The sequence below is a fragment of the Solanum pennellii genome, chromosome 10 (genome assembly GCF_001406875.1).
Source record: "Solanum pennellii chromosome 10, SPENNV200".
Taxonomy (NCBI): domain Eukaryota; kingdom Viridiplantae; phylum Streptophyta; class Magnoliopsida; order Solanales; family Solanaceae; genus Solanum; species Solanum pennellii.
This window is the reverse complement of record NC_028646.1, coordinates 27,103,054-27,115,790: the sequence shown is the minus strand read 5'-3', so window position 1 is coordinate 27,115,790 and position 12,737 is coordinate 27,103,054. Positions and strand designations below refer to the sequence as shown.

The window sequence follows — 12,737 nt, the reverse complement described above, 5'->3', positions numbered from 1 at the left end:
GAGCACATCTCGTGGAGCAAATTGAGTCCGAGCTTGGAGTTCTTGGAGTTGTGGTGAGCTGCTTGGCTGTTCCGTGGCCCACACCTCCCTCTATCTTTTATTCATTCTGTTATTAGTATTCAGACAGGATATTCCTTATGTTAGATTTGTCATTTAGTTTCAGACTTGCATCGAATTTTAGAAGCTCTTGTACTTAAGACACCAATTCTTGGGGTGATATGTTTTAGCTTCCGCATTTCGTACTTATAAGGAACTCAATGTTGGAGATTCTTGCTAAGTGTTAGTCTTTTACTCATTTGTTGGTTTAGTTGGGTTAATATGTTGGGTTGGCTTACCTATTGGTTGGGAACATAGGTGCCATCACGACTTGCAAATTTGGGTCGTGACATGGAGATTACCAGAGAAGATCAATTGGAAGAGGTTGATGAGGTCAATGTAGTAGTTGGTGATAACCCTCAAGAAACAGACATTGCTGAAATTTCTTTCAATGCCATTTTGGGACAGTCAATTGATGCTACAATGAAGCTTTAGGGTGAGATCAACCATAGAAAGGTTTTAATACTAAAAGATAGTCGTCCCACACATAATTTTGTTGTTGAATCCATTGTGAAATGTGAAAGAGGATAATTTACCAGTAGAAATAGTTCTAACATTCGGTGTGCAAATAGGGAATGGGTACATCATATGCTGCAAAAAAGTTTGCCCGGAATCTTCAAATTCAATTCAAGATTACTACCCTTTTGTAATTGGAGGGGCTGATTTGGTTTTTGGTATCAAATTGTTGGCTTCTCACAAGACAATTCAAGCTAACTAGAAGGATATGTTCATAATTTTCGATTGGCAAGGGAAACATTACAAATTGCAATGCTTGAGATCAACAGATTCAGCCATAGCTTCTCTCTAATCTTTAACATGCTATCAGAAGGTCCACATAATCCAATCCAAACACTTCTAGATTAATTTCAGTTGTGGTTTCTGAACAAACATCTCTTCCACCATCTAGAGCACATTCTCATGTTATTTCTCTGCTACCAAATTCTAACCTCCAAACATCAAACCTTACCATTACCCACATGACCTTACCATTGCCCACATGGTCAAAATACTGAAATTGAGAACCAAGTTGCAGCTTTATTAAAATTTTGTTTGATACGTCCTAGTTCAAGTCCCTTTGCTAGCCAGTTCTGCTAGTGTAAAAGAAAGATAACTCTTGGCAGATTTGTGTGGTTTACTGTAGCCTTAAAAAAATCACAGTCCCAGACACATACCCATTCCCAATATTGATGAGTTGTTAGATGAATTACATGGAGCCACAAATTTTTCTAAAATTGACCAAGAAAGATGCTTTTTCCTGGCATGAAAAAGAGGAAGAGGTTTTCCAAAATTTAAAGAGGATCTTGACATCAGTACCGGTGCTTCGTCTTCCCAACTTTAGTCAAAAGTTTACAGTTCAGTGTGATGCTTCATCTAATGGGATTGAGGCTATTTTACTGCAATAGTGTTATCCAGTAGCCTATTTTAGCAAGGGATTTTCCTTTTCTACAAATCTACTTATGATCGTGCATTGCTGGCCTTGGTCCTTGCATTGCAAAAATGGAAGCATTATCTTTTGGGTCGGCATTTTATTGCCACTACTGACCAGTCTTGCCTAAAGTATCTCTTGCATTAGCGGGTGACTACTGCTGAACGACGTTTGTTGTTTAACTTATTACCTTTTGATTTCACTATTGTCTATAAGTCAGGAAGTGAAATCAAAGGAATTGATGCCTTAATCTCGTAACCCTCAACATGCTGATTTTTTTACTTTGGTAATACCTATTCCATTAGATTTCATTGATTTGAAAAAAGCAACTGAAGTTGATCCATATACTAAATAGATGTGAACATGTAATTTTTTACCAAAATATAAAGATTTAACACCAATTTTAAAAAAAGTTATATTTAAAATAAATATAAATAAAGAAATTGTGTAAATTACTTTAATAATAAAAAATTATGAATTTATGGTATTTGTTTTAAATCTTCAACTTTTAATTAGTTTAAAAAATAATGGTAGAAAAAAAAAAGAGTCCTAAATATTCAAATTACCTTCCCCTTATCTTAATTAACCTTAAAACTCCCAAAAACTAATTTTCCTATTATTGTTATTTAGTAGGATAATTATTTAATTATTTCTCTTCCATAATTCCCTCAACCCCAATATTTCAAATTAAATCCTAATCCCACTCTATTACGTTCCTTTTAATTAGCACCAGACTCTCAGCCAAAATTATTATAAAAGACACGCTCAGTTGAAAAATATAGAGAGAGGAAAAGAGAGGATACAGAGAGAAAGATAGAGAACACACAGAAACTAAGATTGATAGACATAAAAAAGAAAAAAAACAAGCAAACACAAAGAGAAAAAAATAAACGAGTTATTTCTTTTGAGAATTAGGTTAGAGTTAGAGATTTGATCGTGATTCCGAATTCGTGGATACAGCTCGCTTTTGTGGTATCAATTTTCGCAGCGAGGTAACTATAAATTCTCGCGTGATTTAAATAATACTACTTTGATGAAAAGTTGATTCCAATAGCATGAAATACTTCAAATCACATGTATTATATTGATTATTGTTACGTTATTACTATTATTATGTTTTTTTAGATAGATTTTGCAATTTATGTTGCTTCATGATATTGAATGGTTGAATTTAAATAGATTAATATATCTTTCCGTCTATTTTTACTTTAGAAGATTTTTGTTGAATTTATTGTAGACTTGTTAGATTAGGATATAAAAATAATAACTAATAAATGATTTTTCAAAAAGAAAAACTAATCTAAGAAGAATTGTAATTAAAAGGAAAATAAATTTCATTTAGAGATTAATATTATAAACTAATAATAATAATAATAATAACAGAAGTAAAAATTGAGAAATTATATAAAGAGAAAAGAGATTTTAAAAATAAAAAGAGAAAAAGCATGAAAATATAATAATAAGAAAAAACATAACAGAAATTTTTTAACAGAAACAAAAAAAAAGAACGTAAATAAAAAAATATATATAAAAACGTAAAAAAAACAAAAAGAAAGAAAGAAAAAGGGAGAAGTAAAATAAAAAAAATATGAATTTAAAATTAATAAAATAGAACGTTAAAAGAAAACAAACAAAAACAACACAATAAAAAAATAAAAATAAAAGAGTAACAAAATTAGTACAAAATAATTGGAAAAAAGAAAGAAAGAAGAAGACAAAAACTATAAAATAATAATATAATAAAAATAATGATAAAATAAAATAATAATAAAAAAAAGAAAAAGAGAGAAACGGAATTTTCAGAGAACAAAAAAAACAAATATATAAAATTTAAAATAAACAAGAAACGTGCAAAAAAAAAAAAAGAGAAGCAGAATGAAAAAATATATAGAAAACAGGAAATAAAACAAAAAATGAAAAAGAACGTAAAAAAAAGTAACAAAAATTATTTTAAAAAAAAGGAGAAGAAGACAAAATTTATAAAATAATAATAAAATAAAAATAATGATAAAATAAAATTAAAAAAAATGAGAAACAAATTTTAGAGAAAAAAATAATATATATATATATATAATTTAAAATAAAACATTCCTAATTTATTTAGGATTTCTTGATAAAACTAACTTCAATTCTTATAAAATTTTATTTTTTTATTTTAAATCTAAAATAAATAAATAAACATATAATCCTAAATTAACTTGAATTCTAAATATCTCTTTCCTACACAAACTCTAATTCTTAGAAACTAGATATCTATATATATCCTACCTATAACAACATTAAAAATTCAAAACATACAAATAAGCAAAAAAAAAATATACGGATGTTCAACTTTAAAATTACACAATAAAAAAAATAAAAATAAATAAAGACCCTTTAAAATAAATAAGCCAGTTTCAAATAAGTTTAGAATAAATCTGAGGATAATTAACAATTTTATTATTAAGTTAAATAATACAATGTCCAAAAAAATTAAGTTAAGTCATACTAAAGTCAATAAAGCGACCGTGCCAGAACCACGGGACTCGAAGGGTGCCTAACACCTTTCCCTCGGTCAACAGAATTCCTTACCCGAATTTCTAGTTCGCAGACCAATAAAATAGAGTCAAATTTCCTTTTGATTAGGGATTTAAACAAGGTGACTTGGAACACCAAAACTCAATTTCAAGTGGCGACTCTGAATAATAATTATCCCTTTTCAAAACGTCACTTTAATTGGAAAAACTCTTTTTCTTTCAAACAATAAAAATCAAAAATATTGAGAGGAAAAAAAGGGGCGTGACAGATGGCGACTCCGCTGGGGAATAACTAGAATTCGAGCTTTACATATTTATTTATGTATGAATATGATTTATTTATTTACGTTTTGAGATATTGTATTAAATTGTCTGATTGTGCTAATTGTCTACTTATTTAATGTTTGATATTATTTGAACTGCATATAAATTATCTTCTCTTGCGCATTTTACTGAGTCTTCAATAATAAAATCATGGGAATTGCAACTACGCACCCCACTTCTGTCAAGATAGCCAATGGATCTTCGATCCATGGTGAAGGATTTTTAGTGACACATATTTAGGATAGGGAGCACCCATGCACAAAGCCGGAAAGCGCTGCTACCAGTATGTTGCTACTCCCTAACTCTGGTTATCTGCTCGTGTTAAAGCAGTCTAGTTACTTTTTTTCACGAGTTTAAGCTTGGTAACTGAAACCAAATATGGTTGTTCCTAGTAGACTTCATTATTTGAATCATTTACATATGATTTAATAAAATACTCTACATATGATCGGATCTATGTAGGATAGCTAACTCAATTTACCATTTTAAATTACAATCAGAATAATAGAAAAAAAATTTTCTTTTACAATGTAAAGTTCACAAAAAGAAATTTTAAAAGTTTTCTTATATCACTTTAAACGAAGAAAAGAGTTGCATTTGTCAACAAATTTCTAACAAAAAATTATTTAAGTGTTCAATCTGAACGAACTACGCACACCTGATTCTCACCTTGATGAGATACGTAGGCAACCTTCCTTGGGTTCGGTGATCCTTATTTAAAAATTAAAAAATTCAAAAAATATCTTAATTATTATTTAAAAATAAAAAAATGAAATAATATGTGTATATATTAAAAAGGGAATTTGTCCTTAAGAAAACATATTTTTACTTATATTTTGGAACTACGTTAGACCTGATTCTTGTTTTAGCAAGATACGTAGGCAACCTTATTGTGAGGTTCGGTCCAACCGAGAAAAAAAATTTAAAAATCGTAGTCACATAAACTGGGGCAAAAAATATATATATATAGATTTTTCTTTGACTTGGTTGGTAACAATATGCTTAGGATTATGCATAAGAAAAACAATAAAGTGTTAAACTATTTGGTAAGACAAATCAACTTTGTTGTGACCTATAGACTTCTATTGGCATCTCTCAATATATTTATGTCATACTTGAGAAATTATCTTGTTTAAAGTTATGGATAAAATAAATTTGACCTCATTGTTTCAAATGCATTGTGTGGTGAACTTTAGACGTAAAATTCAAAGACATGATTTTGCTGATCTAGAACTTGGCCCGAATGTTGGTTGAGACGAAATTTTGAGCAACATTTAACTTGAGAAAGGATTATAGGCTTTCTTTGAATCGATTGTGCCTTTCAAGCCTACCGAATGACATGTTATCCACAGAACTCCCATTTTGACCCTGAAAGTTTTTTATTTGAATAATCACATCTTAGCATATACCTTTTCAGTGTATAAATGCACTACTCCCTTTATCTCACCTCCTTGAGCACACTATGAAATATCTACATAACATCAAAGACCTAAGTTGGGTAACAATGTGAAAAAGATCAAATATGTCAAAAAAAAATAGAATGAAAAATGAAAAAAAAATCTCCAACAAAAAGGAGATGAAATCAAAAAATAAAGAGAAAAAAAATGAAAAAGACCTTACAAGAAAACAAAGGTCAAATGCAAAAATAAAAAAAAATGTTAAAAGCATTGTGCAAATTCTAAGGAGGAAATAGTCACTTTATCCCAAATGAATATCCTACCTTTCCCTAAGACTACATTACAAGCCAATGACAAGTCCTATTTGATCTCATTTTTTATGTTATCATATTAGTGGATGCTTACATGAGGGCCAAGCATATGGTATCTTAATTTAATGCATTGAATATCTTTCTGAGTGTGAGTGACTTTCAAAAATGTTCTACGATCTAAAGTATTATATTGTGTGAAGTAGAATTTTCATATGTTGAGAGTGCATTTGAAACAAGAGGATACAAATAATTTTATCCCTTAATTTTGACAAGATAAATTGATCTTGTACTTACTTAAGCATATTTGAGATACAATTTGAAACTATATAAATTACTCAAAGTTGACTTCAAATTTATTTGAAATTAGTTGAATGTAGTTTATATGTATAATATTAATTGTTGGTACCAACTGAAGTCAAGGCATTATAAAATGAACTAATTCTTTTTTCAATTTTTCATTATATTTTTAAAAATAAATCAAAAAAAGAAAAATATTTTTTTATTGAACTACGTTCGACCTGATTCCTAAGAGGATACGTAGACAACCCTTTATTGAGGTTCGGTCTAATCACTCAATAAAATAATGATCATGCTATTTCAAATCTCCAAGGGTTGAAATATGACATTGTAGCCTATGAGTTAAAAAAAAAGAGGGTCTTATGAGTGAAAACTCTCACGAGAACCATAAGACGACAGTAAAAGATAAGAATGTCTACTTGGTAAAAAATCACGAATGACACCATTTATCAAATGATGACATTCCGTCTTGGCATGAGCACAATAAAGATAGAAATAAAGTTATAGGCTGAAAGAGCTATAAAGACAAATCATGCAAGTAACTCGCTAGAGACAAAAGCCGCGATGGTATGTTTTTGAATCATTGTCTCTCATATAATATGCAAAAAAAATAATAATAAAAAGGATTATTTTTTTTCTTAATAAAATCTGGGGCATTTTATTCTATTTTTAAATTGGTCAATGTACTAATAAAAATAAAATAAAATAAACAATATTAAATAATAATAATAATATAAGTAAAGAAAATAACCCCTATCATTTTTTTTATGTCTTCACAGGGCACAATAACCCCTGGTTGCATATAGGGCACAATAACCCCTATCATTTTTCTTCACAGAGTACAATAACCCCTGGATTGCATATTGGGCACAATAACCCCTATCATTTTTTTATGTCTTCACAGGGCACAATGACCCCTGGTTGCATATAAGGCACAATAACCCCTATCATTTTTCTTCACATGGCACAATAACCCCTGGTTGCATATAGGACACAATAACCCCTATTTTATTTTTCATGTCTTCACAGGCACAGTAACCTCTGGTTGCATATAGGGCACAATAACCCCTATCCAATTTTTTCACGTCTTCACAGGGCACAATAACCCCTGGATTGCATATAGGGAACAATAACCCCTATCATTTTTTTATGTCTTCACAGGGCACAATAACCCCTGGTTGCATATAGGGCACAATAACCCCTATTTTATTTTTCATGTCTTCACAGGGCACAATAACCCCTGGATTGCATATAGGGCACAATAACCCCTATCATTTTTTTATGTCTTCACACGGCACAATAACCCCTGGTTGCATATAGGGCACAATAACCCTTATCATTTTCTTCACAGGGCACAATAACCCCTGGATTGCATATAGGGCACAATAACCCCTGTCATTTTTTTTTCATGTCTTGATAGGGCACAATAACCCCTATCATTTTTTTTCATGTCTTCACAGGGCACAATAACCCTTGGTTGCATATAGGGCACAATAACCCCTATCATTTTTTTTATGTCTTCACAAGGCACAATAACCCATGGTTGCATATAGGGCACAATAACCCCTATCTTATTTTTCATGTCTTCAGAGGGCACAATAACCCCTGGATTGCATATAGGTCACCATAACCCCTATTTTATTTTTCATGTCTGCACAGGGCACAATAACCCCTGGTTTCATATAGGGCACAATAACCCCTATTTTATTTTTCATGTCTTCATAGGGCACAATAACCCCTGGTTGCAATTTGGGTACAAAACTCCCTCTTGTCTTATTTTTTATATTTTGTAATAGGCTACAAAAACATTATTTTTATTATTAATATTGACTTTTATAGCTTTAATCAATAACTCACAAAATTTCCTAGTGCAAACTAGGCAGAAAGTTTTGTTTTGTGTGCAGGTTTCTACAAAGTACACAAATTTGCAGTTAAAAAATAAAAGAATTCATCCTTTCAAGAAAATGAGTTTTCAAGAATATCATGCGGAAGAACGTCAGTAGCTGAAGTCAAGTCATGAAGTTTCAAGTCTTAAACTCAGATGTCCAGAGCAAAGTTGAGAATCGATGAACCTACCAAAGAGGGTGAAGCGATATCTGAGAATTCAAAAGAAGACTTAGCACTATCGGAGTAGATAGGATTTCATATCTTTCCTTCTGCATTTTTTATGTAATAGCTGGAGCTACGAATCGGAATCTCGACAAAACCTCACTCGACTACCTAACTAATTGGAACTACGCCTGACTCCTTATCATTAACTTAGGATAGGTAGTTTTTCAAAAGTTAGGACACAGTCAAACCTTTTTTCTATTATAAATTTTTCACGTTTTTTTTTGCAATAAATATTTCAGTAAAAAATTAGTCACATTGTTCACGTCTTTGCATGAAAACTCTTCATGTTTCAAGTAAAGAGGGGCATACCGTGAATACCTAACTTTTTACCAAAATATAAAATTTAACACCAATTTTAAAAAAAGTTATATTTAAAATAAATATAAATAAAGAAATTGTGTAAATTACTTTAATAATAAAAAATTATGAATTTATGGTATTTGTTTTAAATCTTCAACTTTTAATTAGTTTAAAAAATAATGGTAGAAAAAAAAAAGAAGAAGAAGAGTCCTAAATATTCAAATTACCTTCCCCTTATCTTAATTAACCTCAAAACTCCCAAAAACTAATTTTCCTATTATTGTTATTTTGTACGATAATTATTTAATTATTTCTCTTCCATAATTCCCTCAACCCCAATATTTCAAATTAAATCCTAATCCCACTCTATTACGTTCCTTTTAATTAGCACCAGACTCTCAGCCAAAATTATTATAAAAGACACGTTCAGTTGAAAAATATAGAGAGAGGAAAAGAGAGGATACAGAGAGAAAGATAGAGAACAAACAGAAACTGAGATTGATAGACATAAAAAAGAAAAAAACAAGCAAAAACAAAGAGAAAAAAATAAAACGAGTTATTTCTTTTGAGAATTAGGTTAGAGTTAGAGATTTGATTGTGATTCCGAATTCGTGGATACAGCTCGCTTTGTGGTATCAATTTTCGCAGCGAGGTAACTATAAATTCTCGCGTGATTTAAATAATACTACTTCGATGAAAAGTTGATTCCAATAGCATGAAATACTTCAAATCATATGTATTATATTGATTATTGTTACATTATTACTATTATTATTTTTTTAGATAGATTTTGCAATTTATGTTGCTTCATGATATTGAATGGTTGAATTTAAATAGATTAATATATCTTTCCGTCTATTTTCACTTTAGAAGATTTTTGTTGAATTTATTGTAGACTTGTTAGATTAGGATATAAAAATAATAACTAATAAATGATTTTTCAAAAAGAAAAACTAATCTAAGAAGAATTGTAATTAAAAGGAAAATAAATTTCATTTAGAGATTAATATTATAAACTAATAATAATAATAATAACAGAAGTAAAAATTGAGAAATTATATAAAGAGAAAAGAGATTTTAAAAATAAAAAGAGAAAAAGCATGAAAATATAATAATAAGAAAAAACATAACAGAAATTTTTTAACAGAAACAAAAAAAAAAGAACGTAAATAAAAAAATATATAAAAACGTAAAAAAAACAAAAAAAAAAGAAAGAAAAAGGGAGAAGTAAAATAAAAAAAATATGAATTTAAAATTAATAAAATAGAACGTTAAAAAAAACAAACAAAAACAACACAATAAAAAATAAAAAATAAAAGAGTAACAAAATTAGTACAAAATAATTGGAAAAAAGAAAGAAAGAAGAAGACAAAAACTATAAAATAATAATATAATAAAAATAATGATAAAATAAAATAAAAAAAAAAAAAGAAAAAGAGAGAAACGGAATTTTCAGAGAACAAAAAAAAACAAATATATAAAATTTAAAATAAACAAGAAACGTGCAAAAAAAAAAAGATTAAAAAAAAAAGAGAAGCAGAATGAAAAAATATATATAAAGCAGGAAATAAAACAAAAAATGAAAAAGAACGTAAAAAAAAAAAGTAACAAAAATTATTTAAAAAAAAGGAGAAGAAGACAAAATTTATAAAATAATAATAAAATAAAAATAATGATAAAATAAAATTAAAAAAAAATGAGAAACAAATTTTACAGAAAAAAATATTATATATATATATAAAATTTAAAATAAAACATTCCTAATTTATTTAGGATTTCTTGATAAAACTAACTTCAAATCTTATAAAATTTTATTTTTTTATTTTAAATCTAAAATAAATAAAAAAAATATATAATCCTAAATTAATTTGAACTCTAAATATCTCTTTCCTACACAAACTCTAATTCTTAGAAACTAGATATCTATATATATCCTACCTATAACAACATTAAAAATTAAAAACATACAAATATAAGCAAAAAAAAAAATATACGGATGTTTAACTTTAAAATTACACAATAAAAAAAATAAAAATAAATAAAGACCCTTTAAAATAAATAAGCCAGTTTCAAATAAGTTTAGAATAAATCTGAGGATAATTAACAATTTTATTATTAAGTTAAATAATACAATGTCTAAAAAAAATTAAGTTAAGTCATACTAAAGTCAATAAAGCGACCGTGCCAGAACCACGGGACTCGAGGGGTGCCTAACACCTTCCCCTCGGTCAACAGAATTCCTTACCCGAATTTCTAGTTCGCAGACAAATAAAATAGAGTCAAATTTCCTTTTGATTAGGGATTTAAACAAGGTGACTTGGAACACCAAAATCAATTTCAAGTGGCGACTCTGAATAATAATTATCCCTTTTCAAAAGGTCACATTAATTGGAAAAACTCTTTTTCTTTCAAACAATAAAAACCAAAAATATTGAGAGGAAAAAATGGGGCGTGACAATAGATATGAGATCAACTTTCTTCTAATCCACAAATTCATCCTGATTTCTTGTTATTTCCTTACCATATTTACTACGAATCTTGGTTGGTTAATCCTGATTATCCTGAGCTCAAAGCCAAAATTTTAGCAGAGTACATGATTCTCCAACAGGAGGGCACAAAGCATACTTGAAAACTCTCAAAAGGTTATCCGTAATTTTATTCAGGCCTTGTTTGAAGCATGATGTTAAGTTGTTTGTCCAGAATTGTTTGATATGCCAGCAACATAAATATGAAACGCTAGCTCCAGCTTGTCTCTAACAGCCTTTACCCGTTCCTAACAGAGTTTTGGAGGATATCTCCCTTGATTTCATTGTTGGACTTCCTCCTTCTAATGGCTTTGATACTATTTTTGTGGTGGTTGACAGGTTTAGGTAAACACAACCATTTTCTTGCTTTATCTCATCCCTTTACCGCTAAAACAGAGGTTGGGGTTTTCTGTAAGGAAATTGTCAGGTTGTATGGTTTACCTCGCTCCATTCTTTCAGATCGTGATGTTGTCTTCACAAGTGCATTTTTGCAGGAACTTTTTTGCCTTAGTCGCACTCGTCTTTGTATGCGTACTTCGTATTATGACGGTCAAACAGAAATGTGGTCAATCGAAGCCTTGAAACTTACTTGCGTTGTTTTGCTCATGACAAGCCAAAATCATGGCTTCAATATCTATCTTGGCCTGAATACTCTTTCATCAGCGGATACCACTCTTCATCTAATATGACTCCTTTCCAGATTGTGTACTGGAGGGAACCACCACCCTTGCGTCCCTTTGTTCATGAAGAAACTAAAATTGTTGAACTTGAACAGCAGCTCGTAGGACGAGATCAAATGTTAGAGATACTGCATTCCATTCGATGAAGGCTCAATCTAGCTTGAAGACTCAAGCTGATTCCAAGCGGAGCAACTTATCTTTTAATGTGGGTGATGCTGTTTTCCTTCATTTGCGTCCTTATCTGCAAAAGAGTTCAGTCAAACGTCTTAATGAGAACCTTTCACCTCGATATTTTGGAACATACAAAATTGTTCGCAGAGTTGGTCCTGTTTCTTATGAATTGCAGCTGCCTCAAACATCTAAGATACATCCTATTTTTCATGTCTAGCTGCTTTGTCATGCTTGTGGTTGTTCTGATATTGTTTCCCCTCCACCCTTACCACTTTAGGGTGAACTGGAATTGATGGTGGAACCTGAAAAGGTTTAATCGCATCGTTGGGTGAAAGAGGCAGGAGTGTCTATTCCTCCTAGTACCATTTGTATTTTCCTCAGCAGACCAAAAAAAACAACAAAAACATACAGGAAGATAGATTCGTACAAGAAATAAGCATGAGTTAGTAGATGAAATACTTGGTCGTCAAAAACTTCTAGAGTTTTTGGCTTGGTTTTGCGGTCAATGACAGATAGATCGTTAGACTTAAATGATAGTTCCTCTTGCCCAACACCTTCCAGCACATTACGCATCATAAAAGT

General features: G+C 30.0%; 1 protein-coding gene across 1 annotated transcript in view; it reads left to right on the top strand.

The window, feature by feature from the left end:
• The window catches only part of LOC107001181, a 14,783-nt gene extending 2,411 nt beyond the window's left edge, over positions 1 to 12,372 (top strand). The window contains exons 2-3 of the mRNA XM_015199328.1: positions 11,644 to 11,829; positions 12,080 to 12,372. Of these exons, the coding sequence (XP_015054814.1) occupies positions 11,644 to 11,829; positions 12,080 to 12,372 (479 nt within the window). The remainder of the gene's footprint in view (positions 1 to 11,643; positions 11,830 to 12,079) is intronic.
• The last annotated feature ends 365 nt before the right edge of the window (positions 12,373 to 12,737 follow it).